This window comes from Anastrepha ludens, chromosome 4 (genome assembly GCF_028408465.1).
Source record: "Anastrepha ludens isolate Willacy chromosome 4, idAnaLude1.1, whole genome shotgun sequence".
Lineage (NCBI taxonomy): Eukaryota > Metazoa > Arthropoda > Insecta > Diptera > Tephritidae > Anastrepha > Anastrepha ludens.
Window position 1 is genome coordinate 29,330,609 of NC_071500.1, and position 22,477 is coordinate 29,353,085.

At 39.0% G+C, this 22,477-nt stretch overlaps 1 protein-coding gene across 1 annotated transcript; it reads right to left on the reverse strand.

Moving 5' to 3' along the window:
- Nucleotides 1-1,644: 1,644 nt before the first annotated feature.
- On the reverse strand, nucleotides 1,645-16,572 carry LOC128861392 (gustatory receptor for sugar taste 64f-like). Its single transcript, XM_054099511.1, has 10 exons — nucleotides 16,507-16,572; nucleotides 16,299-16,443; nucleotides 15,964-16,103; nucleotides 9,684-9,752; nucleotides 5,954-6,145; nucleotides 5,368-5,562; nucleotides 2,972-3,243; nucleotides 2,752-2,906; nucleotides 2,376-2,628; nucleotides 1,645-1,990 (listed from the first exon to the last, which is right to left on the reverse strand). The coding sequence occupies exons 2-10, from the start codon at nucleotides 16,439-16,441 to the stop codon at nucleotides 1,868-1,870; spliced, it is 1,542 nt and encodes a 513-aa protein (XP_053955486.1). The 5' UTR covers nucleotides 16,442-16,443; nucleotides 16,507-16,572; the 3' UTR covers nucleotides 1,645-1,867.
- Nucleotides 16,573-22,477: the final 5,905 nt, after the last annotated feature.

The window sequence follows — 22,477 nt, forward strand, 5'->3', positions numbered from 1 at the left end:
AAAATCCTTTGGCCCCAATACGATGTACGAAGGACTCAGAAAGTTCTTTGGACTCCTCGCCATTCAATTTGCAAACTCGTAGCTGTGTTTACCGGTCGCTGGACGATCGGCACACACGCGGAAAAGCTAGGGTTACCATTTAACCCCCATTGCAGAAGCTGTGGGGACCTTTCAGAGAAGGAGACTGTAGAGCATTTTCTCTGTAATTGTCCGGGCTTGGCAGCTAGAAGACTAAGGTCACTGGGGCAGTGCGCCATACTAAATTCAATCAATCTTCTCCATTATATCAACAGCTCTGGTTGGCTGTAGATATCTGCCTGGTGGAGATCTCATACTGGTATCTAAACGGCGCTTTAGTGCTACTTGAGGAGTGCCAGGTGCACTTCAACCATTTCACCTACCTACCTATTCCAAGCCTCTTTTCAAAGTTTGCAACCCAACCATTGGCGTGGAAGCCTCGTGGCTTTTCTTAAATTTTGGCATGTAATAGCCTAGCTTTCTCTTCTAGCATGGTACTTGTAATTGGCAAGTTGTTGACCCTTTGAGCCGCAAACCAATTAATTAACGCTTTTTCCATTTTTTGAAACGCAGAAAACGTAAGAGTTTTTTACTTCTTTATGGACTGTTCATTTTTTTAATACGAGTTATTGTTATGTGTTCGACTTGCATAGAGTGAAAGTTTTTAACTAACGCATTGATGGAAATTCCCGCATTTTCTTTGATCAGAATGTCAGCTTTTTCTCTTATCGTAAGCAGCGTAAATTTTCGCTTAGATGTTATGAAACCACACCATGCGAAAGTTAATACAAAATTGTTATTTCGTCATCAAATTAATTATACGGTACTTCCCTTAAACCCATTCAGCTGATTCAATTCAAAAAACGTCATTACCAGAATGACATCGACGGTACTTCGCCGAGCTTTATTCCCAAAAACGCAACGTAAAAAGAGCAAAAGAGAAAAAACAAAAAATGTTGCAAGTATTGAGTTAAAAAATTTTAAAGTAGCAAATACTGAGAACGCAATAAAAAAAAATTGTGTCGCAAGTATCGAGGTGTGCAAGTGTCGAGTTCCTACTGTATATACAGATATGTATATGTAAGTACTTATAAAGTGCTCTTTACCGAAAGCATGATTACAGATTTAGGCCATTATTAGGCTATTGCGCACTGCGACCAAAAGAGATCTGTTGTGCAATGCCTGTTGAGGTATCCTATATTTTAAGGCATTTTAAAAATTTTAGCACATTCCGGGGTTTATTGTTTCATATTGTAATTTATGTGGAGGCACAACAGAACGACCAAGGTGGTGCAGCTGTTTTCTGCCTAGTGCAGGACATTTACAAAGAATGTGCTCTGAATTTTCAGTGTCCATTTCACAAAATCGGCGAATGGCCAATTTTATTTAAGAGATTTAAGAGAAAATCCTCTGTCCAGCATTAGGAATTATTTCGCTAGAATTTCGACAATTTTCACCGAACTGGTGATGAACGGTTTTTTTTTGTACTTTTTATTTTCACTACAATATGAAAGTTGAAAACGTCTCAAGTTTAAAAGGTAAGGTAAAAAAGCGCGAGTCCCATAAAAGTTGTTAACTAATGAATGCCCTGCAACTAAGAGAGGTCAACGGTCATTTGGTGCAGAGGTTTGTTGAAAATGACGTCAATTTTAATTATTTAAGGTAGATTTCCATTCCATTTGTTTGTATTTTTTATTATTTATTCTCCAGCTGAACTGGTATGACTTTACACGCCTTGGGCCAATGACAGTATTTTTGCAATAACCTTTCGTTCTGCTCGCATAACAGGCTTGCCATCCATCCATATGTGTGCGTAATAACTATTATTGACCATCAGACTTTATCCACTTCAATGCGCACTACCATTGCTCGATGATGGCAAAGGACGTACAATACTGGCACAGTCGCCCAGTTTACTATCCTGATGAAATTGTATAAGCACCAGCTCGTATGTCACAATGGTCCCAGCAACCTACGAGTAATGAACAATAAGCAAGCAATAACAAAACTATTACATTGCACATAAGAAAACAGAAAGGCCAGACCAATTATTACTAAACTACACTATAATGAACTGATCGCTTAAAGCTAGATGACGCAAAGAAGAAGAAAACCAAAATTGCGAAAGCAAAAAGGCTTTTACCGCCACTACAACTCCTGGAAAATGTACGATAAATGCAGATATTGTTGATGGGAGGCCATGAGTTGTACATGCATATGTATATACGAGTATATCAGTACATCAGGTACACACAAAGATGAAACGTGGGTGCAAAAGTAAAAAATGAGCAATCGATGAAGTATACACGTGACCGGCCGTGAACAAACGACCGCAATGTAACATTGCCAGTACTTACACTCAGCACCAATTTCCGTGTGAGATAAAAAAATTTCATGCCACTTAATGCAACCAAATCACTGTTAATTTCCTCAGAGAAACGCTTCACCTCAGTGCACCACGACTCTTTAGGAACGCACCGTAGGACGCGCAGAGGTTTCCGAGACTCATCATGGATGCTGGCCGTATACAATGAAACGGCCAACGTGCGGCCAATAAGAAAGGAGAGCGAGAAGTAAAAGTAGGCGGCGTGTACGAATGAAGGCATTTTACTGCAATGAAAAATAAAGGATGGACGAAGATGAAAATTGTTGGGTATTGTTGGCAAAGGAAATAAATTACGTAACAGTACTTGTACATGTAGTATGAGTATGTAGATGTATAGGTAGACTCACTTGAGGCTGCGCAGCAGTTGCACACAAATAAAATACAAATTATTCGAAAAGGATATCATTGTGATGAGGGAAATGGCGCCATCAATACGTAAACAGAGCTCACACAAGTTCCGGTATTGTTTGCGACGAGTTGACCAGAAACATTCAGGCATTTGCTGTCGATAATGTAAGGGCAATTAAAATTGTGGAAAAACATTATACACAATAACACTTTTCTTACCATACCCTTGAATTTGAATAAGTTATCGTTGAGCTGCTTAAATTTCGCCGCCAATCCCAGACTAATAAGCATCACAAAACAATCCATGTAATTCCAAATGAAGGTGCACAATATATTCTCAATTTTTCCGTAAATACCCAAATAAATAGTGTAAGGAAAAACCAGGAAGAGTTGCTGGTTAGTTAGAAGGAAGAAGTCTTCAATTGGATCGTTGGTTTGTGAACAGTAGTTGGAATAATGTATATTGGAGATAATATTCATCAAGTGTTCGCCTGACAAAATGAAAATAAATAGACGTAATATTTATATGGACAAGTACATAGTTTTCTTCATGTAAATAGGTGTTGGTTATAATACTTCAGGGCTTTTGTTATGCGCGCTCAATTTTGATTTTTTTTTTTAGTACAAATGCACCTAACATTTGCGAGATGGCCAAACTAAGCGCATTCCTCAAAGTTACAAAACATCGCCAGACATTTTTGATTAACTATTTTGGTTTTAAGTTCATACTTAAGGATCTTAAAACCAGCTTGCAACACTGGACACTTTATCACAAGTACAGGGTGGTTTATGAGTGGCATCTTTTTAAAAATTCAAACAAATGAACAAAAATCATTTTTTTTTTTCTGTTATACATATATTATGGCTTATTTGGAAGAGCAAACATTCCAATTCTTTACGAAACACAACTTTATGTTGCTACCTAGGCTGCCTCTTCAGGCAAGCCAATTTTTAAAGATCTTGTTGACGGTTCTGGCACTATCTCACGTATGGCCTGCTCGTTATTCGCCTTAAGGGCCTGGATTGTTAGCATAACATCGGTCCTTCACGGTATCCGACAGAAGAAGATCTAGCGAGTTGAAGGTGCACAATATATTCTCTTTCGCAGCTCCGAGGTGGCCAACTGACATCGCCGTGATGGCTGATAACACAACTATCGAATTTTAATGATTTCACCACTTTTAATTTCGTTTCTGTTATGACTTCTATCATTAGAACAAAAATCAAAAAGTTCCCAGAACAACCGTCAGTTGGCGCTCCAACTGACTTGAGTTCTGTTTTTTTTTTTTTGTTTTTGGTAGATTTTCACATCTGTGACACCTACCAAAATTTTATCACCATTGGCATCGGCATTTGTAAAAGTTACTCCATCTTGCGTAAATCTAACTCTGAACGTGTTTTCGATTTTTTACAATCTCAAAAATGGATTTGAATTTGCAACAACGAGTTTGTATTAAGTTTTACGTTCAAACTGGATTCAATGGTGCAAAATCTTAGAAAAGTTGAGATGCTATTTCGGTAGTGATACCCTGAAGAAAACAGCCATTTACGAGTGGTATGAACGCTTCAGAAGAGATCATGAGCCCATCGAGGATAGCCAACGTTGCAAACTGTCGAGCTAGATCTTAAGAGCAGGCAGACGACTTTAACCTTGCTTATGGATCCGTTCAGGACACTGCAGATAATGTTTTGGGTTTGCGCAGTATTGCCGCAAAGAACTTTAATTTTATGGAAAAAGGGGAACGCGTTTAGACACGATTTCGCCAAAGACTTGATTACGTTGCGAGATGATAAGGAGAAGCAGTTCGCCAAAAGAGAAAAGTTTTGTTTGAAGACAACTCGTGGATTTTGCACCATCCCGTGAATCTACATATGCGTGAATTTTTGAACAAGAACGACACGAATGCCATCAACGGCCCTGTGTATTGAATTTAGGCCTCCTTTACTTCAAATTAAATATACTCTAAGGCAATTTTTTAGTAAGGCGTCTATTAAAAATCAAATGCGGCAATTAATTTAATTTTTCGTTTGGAATACCTATATCTGACGGTAAACTAGGTTTATCCATTATTTTGGTTATTCTGAAAAATATTTGAGCACGTCAAATCTGGCTGGTAAAATTTTCAAAAATGCGTTGTAACGTCATTTTCGGAGCTTCCACCCGTGCTTTCTCAAAATTCTGGCTTGATGAAAATTTTGAATTACCAGATGCGGATTCAGCGTGCCAAAATATATGGAAACAACTTGTTAAGCCCAAACAACAGGCAAAACATACCGCCTTCTTTATATAACCACCAACGTATTACTTCCTTCTTGGAGCTGGCTGAGTATGAATTATGAAACAAGATTTTAGCTAGAAAACGCAAAAAATATGCATAAAACAAAAATATATATATTTTTTTGAGCGATTATTTCCATGCTTGACTTGGCACAGGCTCTCACCTACTCACTTAAATGCAATTCAGTACTGTGCGAGTGGCCTGTGTACATATATACACATATAAATTCACTTACATTTCACCTACACATACCATTAGCTCGCAGTACTTCGGCCTCTCCCCCATTTACTTATGCGCTTAAACCTTCACTCAAATACAAATGCTCATCTAACTCACCGAGTGACAACATCATGGCAACAATTGTCACCATTTTAATCTTATACGCCAGACGTCCTTTTTCCATTTGTGTTAAATACTCGGGCAAATCGCTCTCAATCTCATACCAATACAATATCAATGCAGGCCATTTGCGCGCCAATGAGATAGCACTGATGCAAACCACAATAATAGACGAGCGAAATATCAGTGGCTCTAGGAGAAATTGCGAATATAAGAAGCAAGCGAGCGAGATTATATGTAGAAATTATTCAGCAATGAGGGCATTCGAAGAGCGAAGAACGTTTGCGGAGTGGTGCAGACATGACAAAGATAAATTGTTATGTAATAAAGGTAATATGCAATCTCACTGAAAGAAAATTATTTGTTATTCTTATACATCGTATGGTATGTTTACAAAAAATAAAAAAAAATCGCATACAAACAAAAATGATAGTCATCTAAATGTCAAACGTAAAGCTTCATTTACGTCTAGCCAAATAAATTTATTATTATTGTATCTGTGGTCAGTTGTGTTCAGCTCGTCCACACTCTCTCACTCTCTCTACTTATACACAATGACATATGTATATATTTAGTTACTTACCAACACTATTGAAGTTGATCGGTTTGTGTAGCAGTTTGTTTATTGAGAACCCCAAATCAATTACTGTCATTATTATAAATAATAAACAATACAGAGTCCGTATATTTGTCCAAGAGAATGACAATTGTTTAGGATGCGAGGCAGTGACTCCCTTAACTGGCATCACGGCAAAGAATTCCGCGAACAGCAATACTATTTGATAGAGAGTATTACAGGTAATAATACAATAATAAAAATGTATAAGCTGATTGATGAGAAAACACATTTATTTTATTTTTATTTGTACATAAGTGAATTTATTGCCCGACTAATCCGGACCAGCAAAGCGGTAAGCCGAGTTATTAGGTGAAATGAATTTCCCAGGAACAAGAACGAGACTCTACTCAACAGGTCAAACTCAGAGACAATAAGAGAACGAGACTCTACTCAACAGGTCAAACTCAGAGGCAATAAGAGAACGAGACTCTACTCAACAGGTCAAACTCAGAGACTATAAGAGTTATAACTTGTAACATCAAGGGACGGACAAAAGTTTAATACTGGCACATGAAAATTGGGCTTAGTATTTATCCGATGTCAATAATATTGGATCTAAATGAAGATAGATGCCAACATGTATGGAGAGAAGCGTGGGCGAATTTTATTGTCTTTATCGAGATGCTCGCACTTACCCAAATATTTGCGTGACCCCACCCGTTTTTTTTTTTAGTTTTAGTTGCGTCATATTTATTTTATTGAGCTCATCATTTATACCAAATGTGAGTACTTTTGCTTCATTTCAGCAGACATACCACATTCTTTTGGTATCAAAAACGTATCCCCACATGGGAGGTTGGTGTGATTACCAGCTAATTTAACCCCTAAGGCAAAGAGTAATAGCCTATCGAGTTTCATGGAAATATATGTATTTATTTTCGTTCGAGTTATCGTGCGCATGGATGAATTTAGCTAAGTTGATTCTTCTCATCTTTCTGAGCTTCTTAGTATACGAGGTTTGTTCAAAAAGTATAGCGAATTTTGAGTTTTTTCAAAAATGATTTATTTATTCATTAATGTTTATTTTGTCCCCTTCCAAGTAATCCCCATGAGATATTATGCACTTGTGCCAACGTATTCTCCAATCTTTTTTTACCTTGTTCAGCTCCTCCTTTATATCGTAAATCGTAGTGTAGCTTCGTTCTTTCATGGGCCTCTTCAGTTTCGGGAACAAGAAAAAGTCACAGGGGGACAGATCTGGGGAATACGGTGGCTGTGGCATCATTATTGTGTTGTTTTTGGCCAAAAAGTCGCGCACAAGTAACGATGTGTGAGCAGGGGCGTTATCGTGATGCATCAGCCAATTTTTGTTCTTCCACAAATCCGGGCGTTTCTAGCGAATTGCTTCGCACAAATTGCGCATAATTTGCAGGTAATATTCCTTATTGACCGTTTTACCCTGTGGCAAGAACTCATGATGCACAACGCCTCTGCAATCGAAGAAAACGGTGAGCAAAACTTTTACATTCGACCAAACATGGCGCGCTTTTTTCGATCTTGGTTGGTGTGCAGCTTCCATTGAGATTATAGAGCTTTGGTTTCTACGTCATAACCATAAACCCACGATTCGTCACCAGTTATGACCCTCTGGAGCAAATTTGGGTTGTCGCGGACAGAGTCCAACATCTCATTAGCAATGTTCATGCGATGCTGCTTTTGATCGAGATTGAGCAGTTTTGGTAAGAATTTTGCGGTGACCCGTATCATGCCTAAATCATTGAAAAAAATCGAATGGCACGAGCCAATCGATATGTCGAGATCCTTAGAAACTCCTTTAACGGTGATTCGACGATTGGCCAATACCATTTTCTTCACTTCCTCAATTTTTTCGTCTGTTCTTGAAGTGCTCGGGTGTCCGGCACGATTTTCGTCGTTCACATCTTCTCGGCCTCCTGAGAAAATTTTGTACCACCGATAAACGTTGCTTTGGTCCAAAGTAGCTTCTCCGTATGACACAGTCAACATTCGGAATGCATCCGCGCACTTAATTTCGTATTTCACACACAATTTGATACAGGTTCTTTGATCCATCTTTTTGAATAGGTAAAAATCGAAGACGAGCCGAAACATGTGCAAGCAAAACAGCTGTCAACAATTAACTGAACATTCAAAATAACCGAACTCGTCGGCAGGAGTACCAACATATCGCCACAAAAAAATTGAATTTCGAATATACGTAATCTGCGAAATTTCAAAATTCCCGATACGTTTTGAACACACCTCGTATATTTCTATGTGTCTATATCTATGACAGGCAAAAACGAAATGGTCGTCCTCACTTGGATTGAATCAGTACAACCATAAAAACCCTTTCGAGAAAGAATTCGCGGAAATCCCCTTAGAGAGTAGAAAATCATGTCCAGGCAAGTAAATGTGTCGACCAGATCCATGTCAAGACTAATTATAGATGATCTTCTCATGAAAGCATTCCTTCGCTCAACTGGTCATCCTTTGAAAACGCGCTTGAAGAAAATTAGACTCGACAGATACAAACAGCTTCTTCAATGGCACGCGGTCAACGGCCTTGAAAATATTCTTTTCGCAGATAAGTGATTGTTCAAACGACAAAATCCATGTTAAAACTTGTAAAGACGCAAACAATTTTGTTTCAAGGGCTCAGCGCGGTCACCATCCAGCCTCCGTAATGGAGGCGTTACATCTCTTAATTTTTGCGAAAAAGTAGTTACGACCGGAGCAAAGTGCCTTATAAGGCGTGGTGAAGCAGTTGAGTAGTAATCTATTCAATGGGGAGCGTTGGATCTTCCAGCAAGATTCCGCTCCAATCCATAAGACAAAAACCATCCAGTAGTAGCTAAAAAATAATATTCCTGGGTTCATAGCGGCAGAAGATTGGCCGCCTGGAAGTCCGGATGTGAATCCATTGGACTACAGTTTGTGGCCAGAATTGGAAAGCATGGCCTGTCGAGGACCTCACAGTAACTTGGAGAGTCTCACACAATCTTTGGTGCGAGCAGGGACGTCAATATCCATGGAAGCCGTGGGTGCTGCAATAGGTGAATGGTCTAATCATTTGAAGGCTTTTATAAAAAGCAAATGGTGAGCATTTTGAAGGAAAATTTAACATTTGTTTTTTAATACTTTTATGATTAAATACAACTAACTTCATTAAAAAACGTATTAAAACGTCATATCTATAGCGGACTTAACTTGCAACATAACTATGGCAGGTCCCAGTATAATATTTTTGTGCACGTAGAGAGCAATAAGAGAAGTTATCATCATCTAAAGATAGCGCTCCAAGAGACCTCCGAGGCATACATTTTTATCTTCTTTGCGTATTTCTCAAAATCACATTTACACATTTTTCTTATTACTCTATGCAACTTCATTTAAAGCACAAAATCAGGGCCGCGAATTGGTAGAGAAGCTGATTGAAATACTTAGCAAAGTGCAATTTCTTCTCAACATATACAAGGTGGTGCAATATTAATCCTCCAATTTTGTTCTTGAATAACTTTTACTAAATAAACAAATTATTTGGAGAACTGGAAATATTTATTTGGATCTTCTCGCGCTCCATTGCTCTCCTATTTGTATTGCTGCAGCTGTCTATTTCAAAAGTGTCAAATATGACTGATGTATGATGCCATTTTCTAAAGTTATAAATCTGCGGATAGGGTGATTAATTTTGCGCCACCTGGCATAAGCATACCGCCGTAGTTGTTAAATTTACCTTTGCCAACCGCTTGGTGAAAACTGCCATCGTGCTGAAAATTCTCCTTCACTGACTTCGCCAAAACTTCTACAAAGAAACAAAATTTTCTCAAAACTCAAAGTGAAAAAAACATAATGGAAATGAAGTCACTTGACTTGTTCGATAAAGTTAAAATCTTGAATTTATATACCCCCTTGATTGAAAAGTTTCCAGAACAACCGCCAGGTGATGTTTCTAAGTGAACTGATTTTTGTTAGGTTGACACATTTGCAACCTGCATTAGCTGATATTTGTAAAAGTTACGCCGTCTGGAATAAATCTACCTCTGCACGTGCTTTCGATTTTTTATAGTTAAAAAAATTGTTATTATTTTATAAGTACAACAACGAATTTGTATTAAGTTTTGCATAAAAAATAGATTCAATGGTGCGAAAACCTTAGAAATGTTGCGAAACTGTTTCGGTAATGAAAGAAAATGTTTTTTGTGATTAAGAGTGGCATGAACGCATCAGACGAGATTGTGAGTTTATCGATCGTTCGGATGACGAATAAAGTGGTAGGCCCTCGACATAGAAAATTGTTGAAAACATCAATAAGGTGAAAAAAAAGTTCATCAATAACCGCAGAGAGCAGGCAGGGGACTTTAGCATTGCTTATGGATGCGTCCAGAGTGTAGTTTATGATGTGTGTTCGGGTGGCGTTGCTGCAAAGTTGGTTCCAAAGCACTTGACTTTTATGGAAAAAGGGGGCCGCGTTAAAATCGCCAAAGACATGATTTCCTAGGTTGAATCCGACCCAACAGTCATCAAACGTTTTATTATTAGAGACGAGACTGGTGGGTATATGACAGTTTACGACATGCAATTCAGACATTAGGCGAGTGAGTGGAGAGCTCCGAATGAACCAAGCAAAAAACCAAGTTGTTTTCAGTCAAACAGGAAAACAATGGTCACGGATTTTATGAATTGTAACTGTACTACATACCGTGAATTTCAGCCAGAAGGTCGGACAGTTAATAAGGACTATTATTTGGCTGCTATGAGGCATTTACTTGAAGTAATTCGACAACCATAATAATGTACCGTCGCACAGGGTCATCATTACCCGTGACTTTTTGAGCAAGAACGAAGCGAATACCGTCCAACAGACATCGAATTCACCTGATGTGGCTCCCTGCAATTTTTCCCAAAAATCCCCTACGGGACTCGAAGAACATGTTTTATCAGCCGAAAGCAAGGTGCGGAAAAATTAAAGCCGACTCTGATAGAAAAACTGGATCAAAAGCTAGCAAAAGTGCGTTATTGTTGATGGGGAGTACTTTGAAGTCGATAAAATAACTTTTGCCGAAAAAACTTTAATTTTGATTTTCTGAATACATTTCGGGAACTTTTTGATCAAGGTGGTATATATATATCGATTGTCTCATAAAGGCCGCCTAATTTGAAAATAGTGTAATTTTTTTCGAGTTGCCAGTTTTTCAGCGTTTTCGATCGAAATCTATCAAATGTATGTTTAAAGATAATTTTAACACTAATTTAGAATTTAGTCAGCATAAAGCAGCTTCTCGCCGTACAGTGGATTCACCCCCACTTTTCTCACAATATTTTGCGAAAATGGAAAAACAGAATATACTGATATTTTATTTATTTTGTATTAAAAGAAAAAAAGAGAATTCACGCCGCAGCTTAAATGTTACAGTACCGCTATTCCCGGCGCGAGTTTCAACAAACGAAATTATATTTTTAGTATGCGAGAGTTTCTAGAGTGAGTTTGACATTAAGCAATATTAAATTTTATGTACGCTTGTTTTTTTCCTTTTTCATTCCTCTCGGGAGCATAGGGCCTCGGCAAAACTCTTCCATCGGGCACGGTTCTGTGCTGTTGTTTTTGCACCGTCCCATGAGATGTCGGCATCTGCTAGTTCGCGCCGAACCTTCGACCTTCTTGGTCAAACGGAACCTCTGCTCCCTTGCGGGTTCCAGTCCAGTGCCATTCTCGTGTTGCTATATGGTGGTTTTCTCAATGTGTGACCTATCCATCGTCACTTTCTGCATTCGTTTACGAACGATTGTAGCCTGTGTTTGATGGTGTTAGAGACCAGCCATGTTTCGCTTCCGTACAACAACACTGCCTTTACGTATGAGCCAAATATTGGTAGTTTAGTGCGTCTGGAGATTTGCAAACTCCCCCATACCGTATGCATTCGCCCGAATGTCTCCCTTACTTTGTTTAGCCTGCAGTTGGCATCTTCATCTGCTCCACCTTTTGCCGTGATGATGCAGCTGAGGTAGCAGAAGCTTTCAACGAATTTCACCGGGCTTCCGTCAACCAATATCTGCCTTGCGTTGTTGTGGTTAACTCTCATGGCTTTGGTCTTAGCGTTGTTGACCTCCAGTCCGACAGTGCGTGCCAGCGCGACTAGTTTGTCCGCCTTCGCTTGCGTGTCAGTGAGTTTGTGAGAGAGGAGGCAGATGTCATAAGCAAAGTCCAGGTCCTCACGATGTCTGGTAAATTTCTATACGATGCCTGTTTTGAGTAGGGTCAGTTGGCTCATGACGTCATCAAGGAAGATGGGCGAAGAGAAGGGGCGACAGGGGACAACCTTGCCTTACGCCTGCGTTGGTAGGGAATGGATCACAGATATTGCACCGATAAATGGTAAGATAGCCCATAATAAACCTTTCGAAAGAGCAAATAACAGAAGTTCCAGATTGCACCATCTAAATAAGACCCCAGCATTTTGGAGCACCGCACTTTTTGCAGACGAGGTGAAAATAAACTTATTTGGACCAGATGGCAGACATTTATATGATGCCGGGCCAATACGGAGCTCAAACCCCGAAATTTGCGAGTTATTATAAAACACGGCGCTGGCAACGTTATAGTTTGGGCATGCATGTCATCACGTGGAAATTTGACTTTTACCGAAGAAACAATGGAAAAATATCTTTATTTAAAGCTTCTGCAGCAATGCAAACTTGCCACACGACGACTTTAGGAATAGTCACTGGCCTCATTCTACTCCAACTTGTGACCAAACGGTCGCTAGCTAGTGCAGTCCTAAGGCTTCCTAATCTATTTCATCTTAAAGAAGGCAGTCTTACGGGGCATACAAGAATTCTGGGTTCAATCGTGAAACTTCCGTGGAGAAATAATGAAATGTCTTTAAAACAGATCGCACAGGTGTGGTTTACTGGTTGATCAAAAATGGAAGACGGCAGTGCTAGGGCTGGAATTGTCGAACCACACTTCAAGAAGACAATTACAAGGGAAAAACTACTGCCATTCAGGCGGAGGTCCACGCTTTAGAGCTATGTGTCAGGGAATGTCTTCGTAGAGGCACGCGTGGTGCCAATATCAACCGTTTGAATGAGAGTTAAGCAGCTCTAAAATCGCCAGATAGCTTCTCATTTGAATCAAGGTTGGTTGGGAATGTTTTAAAGTTCTCGAAGCTCTAGTGTCCAGATGCTTTGTTTCTCTGATGTAGGTCCCGGACATGAGGGCACGAAAGGAATGAAATTGCGGACACTATAGCGAAAAAGGGTAATGAACCGCTCTGCGGGATAAACAACAGCTTAAAAAGTGCCTTTTTACGAGAAGACTCATTGATCCAGAACGTATAAAGGTAGTGACAATCCTTAACCTTAGCAGGAAATGAATAAAACTGTACATTATAAACCCACTTACCACATGAAAAAAATGGGTGTGGAAGAAAATGATTATTGTAGACTCTGGAAAGAGGCACGGGAAACAACAGAACGTGATCTATGCGACTACTCAGCAGTGGCATGTCGTAGACTAAATTATCTGGGAAGCTTGGTTATAGATCCAAACCTCCTGATAGAAATTATGCCTACAACAGTTTTAGGATTTATTAATAGCCTAAAACTGCTTGAGCGGGCTACGTGGGTGCACAATATAACTTTTTCGGTCGCAGTGCACAAATAGCAATTTTATAATAATAATAATAAAACTTCTGCAAGAAAATTTGGTTCAAAGCGCTAGAAAATTACAAATAGAAGATGACTTTCGCCTTATCAAGATAACGACCCTAAGCACAAGTCATAAATAATAAAAACATGATTAATATACAAATGGCCCCTCAACGCTGAAACTCCTATGCACTCAATTTGAACGTCATCGAGAATTTGAGAATAAGAAAATATAGCATTCATATCAAATCTAATCGTAAAAATGCGATACTTGAAGAGTGGAACCAAATTAAGCCAGAATTCACGAAAAAATTGGTTGACTCCTCCATGCCACGTCGGCTTCAAGCTGTAACTGATAATAAAGGATACCCAACAAAGTACTGAAATACCTTAAAATTTTAAATTTAATTATAAATAAATAGTTGCTCTTTTTTAACTGTATCATTTAAGCCACAGCGTGAATTCTCTGTATGCTTTCGCCTTTTTTGCATTAGAATGAAATAAGTGGACACTCTTCATGTTCAGAAATGAAATAATATCGAATAATTCAAATATCTGCTTACTCTATTATTCCACTTTCGCAAAATATTTTGAAATACAGAAGACTTTACAAACAAATTGTAGCCGTATCAAATAAGGTGTGAGTGACTGTGTGCCAAAAATTTCATCAAAGTGAGTGGCACCTATCACGAAGCATCCATTTATCGGTTATTGTATTATTATCATTCCCGCTTTTTACGGTAAAAAAGAAAAACTTTTTTATTATTATTTAATTTCTAAACAGGCGGTCGTGATTGGAATTCTATGAACTGTGTAGGCACACCTAATTCACTGTTTACTCGAATTTGATTTAACACGAGTTAAAGAGAAAAATAGTATTATATTTTTAACACCAATTGTTTTGTTTTAACCAGATTTTCAATATTTTATGAATTTTTCTAGAATCCCATAGAACAAACAGAGTGAGATCTTTCGGTTCTGTGCGAAACGTTTCAATTAGTCTCAGGAAAAGTCTCTGAGACTCGGTAGATATATGATATGAATGATGAAGCAAAGAAAGGAGTAGGTGGCTCTAGGAGATACGTCAAAATCAAAGAAGATAATGATATGTGTTTGGTGGTCACGGTCAACAAGCAGCTCTGCATTGCACAGCTACATCGCGTGAATGAGACTATTCGAAAGAAAAGACCTGATCGACATAGTCAAACCATATTCCTTCACGAGGCCTCATGTTGCACAAGTCATCAAAGCTGCACTGAAAGAGCTGGAATGGGAAGTCCTTTTGCACCGACCGATTACCATCTTTTCCGCTCCCTCTCAAACCATATGAAGAGCGTTGCCTTCGATAACAAAGAGTTCCTTACAAACTGTCTCAACAACTTCTTTGACGCCAAACCATGCATCAAAAAATGGGTCGAGAGGTGGAAAAAGGTGGTAAACAGCCTTGGCGAATATATAATTGATTAACTTATTGATACATATATTTATTGCTTTTTGTTTAAATAGACTTATCCGTTAAAAACGCTACACACTTATTACCCAGCCTAATATAAAGGGTTTTCCAATAACAAGTCTGAGGTGTTAAACAGGAGAGATGATTAACGATTTTTTATGGCCGAAATTGGATGGTATTGATCTGGACAATGTTTATTTTCAACAAGACGGCACTACGTGCCACACAAGCAACGAAAACATTGATCTTTTACGGGAAAAGTTTCCGGACCGTGTTATCTCTCGAAGATGTGATCAAAATTGGCCACCGAGATCTTGTGATTTAACACCTTGTGATTTTTACTTTGGAGCCACGTGAAAGGGAAGGTTTACGCCAACAGCCTAGGGTCGATTCAAGACCTCAAAGATGGAATAGATGGAATTAGTGAGGCTATCGAAGACACAGGGCAGCCACTATGCAATTCGGTTATGGAAAATTTCATGGAAAGGATATTGTCCTGTAAGCGTGGTCGTGGTGGTCATTTGCCTGATGTTATTTTCCACTATTAACGGCATACCTTCCTCTTTATAATGAAACAAACATCCGATCATTTATATTAAAAAATAGCATTTTTCTTTGAATATCAAAATAACAATTCTTATTGGAAAACCCTTTTTTAATATTTATCGAATTAAGCTACTGTGGGTGGGCTTTTGACAAAGCAGAGTACTTGAGCTAAACAACTTTGACTTTAGTTCAAAATTTTCTGTCTTTCACGGAAAAATTCAACTTTAATTAAGTTGGTTTTTAAGCGAATAGAAAACGCCAAATCGATTTATACCATTTTTTCAAAATTTCGCACATAAATACATATGTATATGTCTTACTAGTACCAGTAACTATATATTTTCCATGGTAGTAATTAGTTGCTTACTTGGTGGTCTGTCTATTTGCAGATGCAGCAACTCCATTTGTGCAACAAACTCCGTACACGTACGCTTAATTAGTGCAGATTTGCGGTTATGTTTCAGCTTCAGTGATCCACAAGCTGCGGGCTCATTTGTGACAATTTGGCTGCAATTACTAAGCTCAGTTGAGTATTTGAGAGATTTAAAACTCTTATGTATATACGAGTATGAACTAATTACAAGTAATTGCCTACTATTGCTATCTTAAGTTACATTTACACATACCAGTCTGTCGTGTATGTGGGTATCAGCACATACATACAAACGGGTCTAGCACTTCACGCCAGGAGGAGCTACTCACCTAAGGCGCCGTATGGTGCCTCGCTCGTATTGACGGCGCATCAAACGTTGTTTCTTGCGTGCTTGTTGCTGTTGTTGTACACGCAAACGCGCATCCGCAGTGACGTTACCAATTTTCCAACCAATTCTCAGTGCAAATTTCATTGCTGCAAAGGTGCAGATGACTTATTTAAAAAAACGTTGTTGTTGCACGTGTTTGTGCCTCTTACCAATGTGATTTTTCCGGCTTCAACTGCAGCTATAGTAAGTGTGTCCTGCCCGACTTTCGACCGGTATACGAATGTAGCCTACCAAATGCCAAAGTGCTTTGCATCCGTGACTGGTAATGACCTGCACTTGCAGAGAGTAGCTGAATGTGTGTTTATTTGCATATGCATATGTGTGTAGTTTATTTTTATTGCTGAATTTGTTTTCTTGTTTTTTTTCTGTATGAAATTCACACGCAATCCAAATGTAATCTTTACAGATTTGTTTCTAATTGTAACATCGGGCATTTTCCCACGGTCGGTGCTCGATAAAAGATATATCAGTGTGTTGAAGCAATTAAGCTCTGTCTGGGCTATTTGTCATTGTTTTGCAGTAATGAGAGTAGCTCAAATACTTGCATGGCTATGTACTTCATGTCGTTGGATGTACTAGGGTCGTTTGAAAAGTCCGTGCAAAAATAAAAACTACTTATTTGTTTTGAGGTAAACTTTTTTAACTTAATTTTAGACTTATGCAGTACATTCGTCCAACCGTGTTACAGATCGTTGATGCTTTCCGAATAATATTAGGTGCACAACTAAGTTCTCGCTGTTTTTCGATGAAAATACAACTTTATTCTGAGAAAATGGTTGCAACCGAATCATTAAAAGTATTGCCCATCGCTGGCTTATACTTTTCCCTATCTTTCTGGTAGATCTCGTATACCGTCGCGGTAAAACTGTTTATCTTTTGAGGCTATCCACAGATTGACCATTTTTTGATGTCTTCATGTGAATGGAACTGCTGGTCAGCTAGACCATGAGCCAACGATCGGAACAGGTGATAATCGGACGGCGCAATATCTGGAGAATATGGCGGGTGGGATAGAATTTCACATTTTGGTGCTTCCAGGTAGCTTTTAACGGGTTTGGCAACGTGAGGCCAAGCGTTGTCATGCGGTAGAATCACTTTTTCATTATTGCGGCCGCTTCTCGCGCAGTGCTCGGCTCAATCGCGTCAACTGAAGTCGATATCGATTCCCATTGATGGTTTGGCTTGGTTTTAACAGTTCATAATAAATAACACCAAGTTGGTTCCACCAAATACATAGCATAACCTTCGCAGCGTGAATATTCGACCGAGGCGACGACGTACAAGCATGACCAGGTAGTCCCCATGACTTTCTATTCTTTGGATTGCTGTAATGAATCCATTTTTCATCACCCGTCACGATGCGATGAAGAAACCCCTTTCTTTTTGCCGCTGGAGCAGTTGTTCACAGGCAAAAAACGACGTTGAACATCCCTTGGTTGTAACTCATCAGGAACCCAAGTCCCGCGTCCCGGAACCAATCTCAGCACGTTGTTTCACTTAAAGCAGCATCTCCATAAACTTTTTGTAGCTCTCGATACGCTTCAGCCGTCGTTTTTCCGAATGAAAGAGGAAAATCAACACTTCGCACAACGCAAATGACAATTATTTATATGATACCAAAACAAAATCACTAATGTGTCGAAGCACTTTGTTTACCATATGTCTAAGCCTGGTTTATGGCGTTTAAGTTAAGTCAGAATCGACTAGCACACACTGCTGGCGGCATCGATTGGCAAACAGCGGGAACTTAGTTGCGCATCTAATAGGATAAGTCCAAATCTGGAAAATAGCCATTCGTTTCTGCAATTACCTCCTCGTTTAAATAAAATCATTTTATCCTGAAAATAGGGAGCCGTCCTCGTATTTGTGGTGTGCGTCTTGATATTTTCCACAAATAGAGGTTTTTACAGTCGACTCCAAACGGCAGTGGTTTTTTTTTTTTATGAGAAGCTTTTCGAGCCCAGAAGTTTTCACAAGACTCTGATTAATATGTAAAAAATACCGATTACCGATGCCGTTCCGCCAAAAATCGTCTGGTCTGGTCTCAAATCAGTTTTTCAGCCAGTTTTTAAAGACCTCATTGTTATCGAAGGTAATACCCTTCATATGGTTTGACAGGGAGCGGAAAAGATGGTAATCGGCCGGTGCAAGGTCCGCAGAATACGTCGGATGCTGAAGGACCTCCCATTCCAGCTCTTGCAGTGCAGCTTTGATGACTTGTGCAACATGGGGCCTCGCGTTGTCATGAAGAAGTATGGTTTGGCCATGCCGATCAGGTATTTGCAGTCGCATAGCCTCATTCACTCGGTGTAGCTGGGCAATGTTGACTCTCGAGTTTCTTTCCTTCATATTGATTGCCTCATCTCCCGTGACGATTCGGTACAAAAAGCGCTGTTTAAGACCGCGTGTTGCTTGGTGGCGGGCGAGATGCTGAGAATCAATTTGAAAACGACTTTCTTTGTTTTTTTCGTTGAACTCGCCCAGGTTCCCAATTTTTCGGTAAATCCCATTGAATGACGCGAATCGTTTTGGGAATCGTTTTATGATGCAGTTCATCTTTTCTGTCGCGAATTCACGACTGGTTTGGCAACCGTTCTCCTTCGAAAGTGATTTGAGACGTTCTTCATCGGATAGAGAGAGCCTTCCGCTGCGGGACGTATCATCGACGTCAAAGTCGCCATTTTCGAACTTTGCAAACTATTTCCGTGCTGCAGACTGGCCCATTAAACCTTCTCCATACACTTCGCAAATGTCGCCAGCTGCTTCGGCAGCTGCTTGACCTCGATAAAAAACAATGAAGAGCTGATTTTGAAAATGTTGATTTTTGACTCCTTGATATTCCATTACTAAACCTCAAAACTAATAAAAAACTAAAAATCTCAAAAATACAATTAACATAGTTTTGTAGAGCAGAAAGAGTTCTATCGAATGAATACTTACCCTTTGCCAAATAGCAAATAAATCGTTGTAAAATAAAAGAAAATATAAAAACGCTATGAACTTATTCCCCAGCCGAATAAATTGTGAAAGTATGGCTTTCTTTTGGTATTTTCATTTATTTGCAGGGCGTTCGCAATATCGGGTTATAAAATGAGATGACTTGTTTTCCAGCAAAAAACTCATTATCAGTATTTTACTTAACCAATGTAATTTCTTATACAAAAACTGTATTCCACGCAAATAACTTTTCCTTTTTCAATTAACCAAAGCTTACTGCTTTCAACGTGCAGTTGTAGTAGTACCCAGTCTACGGAATTTCCATTACAATTTTAATTTACAAAGCCATTAATAAAAATAAGCAAATCATTAATTAGACTTACGCATGAATACTCTGCGCACACATACATATAAGAAATGCACTCAAATCACTTTGCAAAACATTCCTCGAATATTCGTTTCAGCCTCAATCGGGAAAAGCGATGCACCATCGAGCTTCATTGAAATACTTCATTGTTATAGAATTATTTCATGTATGTATGTATATATGCTATATATGTGCAAGTAAGCATGAGTGTTCTTGGCCTTGCTATAGATTGAATACAACATTAATTTTCCTCGTATAGGTAAAACATAACCAACATTTTGTTGCACTGCGAAAATTCTTTGATAAATTTTGGTCAAAAAATGGCTCTAGGATACCATCTTTGACGAATTCTAATAATAATTCGGATTCAGGAGCCTCAAAAAAGTATACATAATATAATTTTTTCCAGGTGAATATTCTCGAAGTGCAGCCACCTTGTGACCACTCGTGCAGCAGAGGCACGGGCATCAGCTGTCTGTTAGTTGGCTAAATGACAGTCCAGAGTATTATTTACAAGCATGCGGAAGCATTTTGCCGAGAGTAAACGCGAAAAAAGAAAATCATTAATGGGTTTCAAACGTAATAGGGTGATAGCATTAAATTTGGCTGGAAAATCACAACCAGCGATTATTCGTGAGCTCGAGCACCTTAAAGTAAATAATTTTTTTTGTTTATCGCACCATTACTTGTTGCAATGATCCTCGTAGCATTGCGAAACGTCGTGGAGCTGCTCATTAAAAAAGTGCAACGTCACGAAATGGTTGAAAAAATCAAGAAGCGACGAGAGCGAGATCCCCGACGAAGTACCAATCAAATGGCGAAAGAACTGAAAATATCTGACCGTAGCATCCGCCGCATACTGAAAAATGATCTCAAAGTCAAGCGTTATAAGATCCAAATCTCACACCAAAGCAGCAAGAAGTCAGACTTGAGAGACCGAAAGAGTTGCTTCACTTGGCCGAACATTGTGTTTTCTGAGGAGAACATTTTTCAAATTGAGCAATTCGTAAACTCCTAAAACGATAGGGTTTATTTTACCGACCGTTCATACGAGAATTTGAGGCATCGACTGGCCACCAAGAGGCAGCACCCGCCACAGGTAATGGTTTTGCCCGCTCTAACCGTAGATAGACGCTCTCCAATCGTTTTCATCAGGCCTGGCGTCAAGGTAAATGCGAAATATTATCGGGAAAGCATTCTGGAGGTCGCTTTGAAGCCGTGGGTAGACAAACATTTCGGTGGCACACCATGACCGTTTCAATAGGACTCGGCACCATCTCACAAAGTTCAAGTGAACCAAGAATGGCTAAAAAACAACGTTCCGAACTTCATAGCGTTCACACAACGGCTCTAAAATTTCCCAGACGCGAATCTCTTTGTGCCATTTTGGAAAGTGAGGTCCGAACTAAAAGATTCACCAGTCTCGAGGCGCTGAAAACAACCATTGTCCGCGAGTGGGCCAAAATACCATTCGGGCAGCTTGAGATTCGTTTCTGGACAGTCTCAAAGAAAAAGGTGTTTATATCGAGCAAAACTAAATTGATTCTTAATTTTCTATTATTTTCACACATTTTTTTTTCTTTGAAATGCATAAAAGTAATTTTCCAAACTAAATTTATGGCCTTTTTAGTTGGTGAGTACCGGACCCTGTATGTTTGACCTTGAACTGTCCTTCAATTTGACTCCGCAAGGCCAAACGGACAAGGAATTCGGACTCAGCAATTCCAAATTCACGAAACCTCAATTTTTTGAAAATTTTCCGGGGAATATTCTAGGTTTGGTCGTGAAAATAATTCGCTTCTAAGTTTCTATATACTTCGGAGATGATTGCACTTTTTAAGGAAGGCTCGAAATTTGTGGACTTGCCGTGACGTATTACCGTTGATTAGAACTACAATAAAAAATGTATAACGTATAACTTTTCGTTTTTACAAATATTTTACATGGTATGTTTTTATATAATAAAAAAGGAAAATTTAAATTCGGGCCTAGTCAATCTGTTTTAAAATCATTTACGAGCATTTTAAGAAAAAAATATTAAAATCGGTCAAAAAATTCCTTTTCTAGAATTTTTGGACAAAATTTGTCGAAAAATCCCCATCCTCCGGTGGAAAGCATTCAAAAGGTGTGTCGAACATCGTACCGTTAACCTGCTCTCAGCGATTTGAAGGAATCAGCTGATTTGCTGACGTAGCATGGAATGTGGTAGTGGTGTTTTTACGACACAACTGAGATTGTGTTGGTGATATAAGAAAAAATCAACGCAACCACAGCTCATTTTACCTCTTTGTAGTCTGAAATGAGCGGGAATAATCCTACTAATGAATTGCCTATAACGGAGCAAAAGTTAAGATCACAATTTTTCTCTAGATGTCCGAACTGTGTGATATGTCATCCTTCATATGAGCCTTTTGTGAAGTATAGAGAAAGTGCATTAAAGCAAGATCCGATCGTTTCTTTCTTAAGTGTTTTTGTATGTAAGTCTACAGACAAAAAGAGTCCCAAAATTCAGCCACATCCCTATACATATTTTTCTACGGTACTTAAATCGTCACACTAGAAACTCACTTTTCTCTATCAAACAAGCAAGCTTAGCGTGCCCTGGGGCAGATGGCATAGCGTCAAAGGTCACATCTGCAAATAAATTTGGACCAGATCAGTGATGTTGGACGAAATTCTCTTCAAATTGTACGCTCAACGAGACCCCCCGGCTTACTGTGTATGGAAAAGATGGAAATGTTGTAAGATGGAATTTTGCTAGCTCCGAAGTAAAATAACACCAACAGTTAGAACGAGTGAAGGCATCGCACACCGTT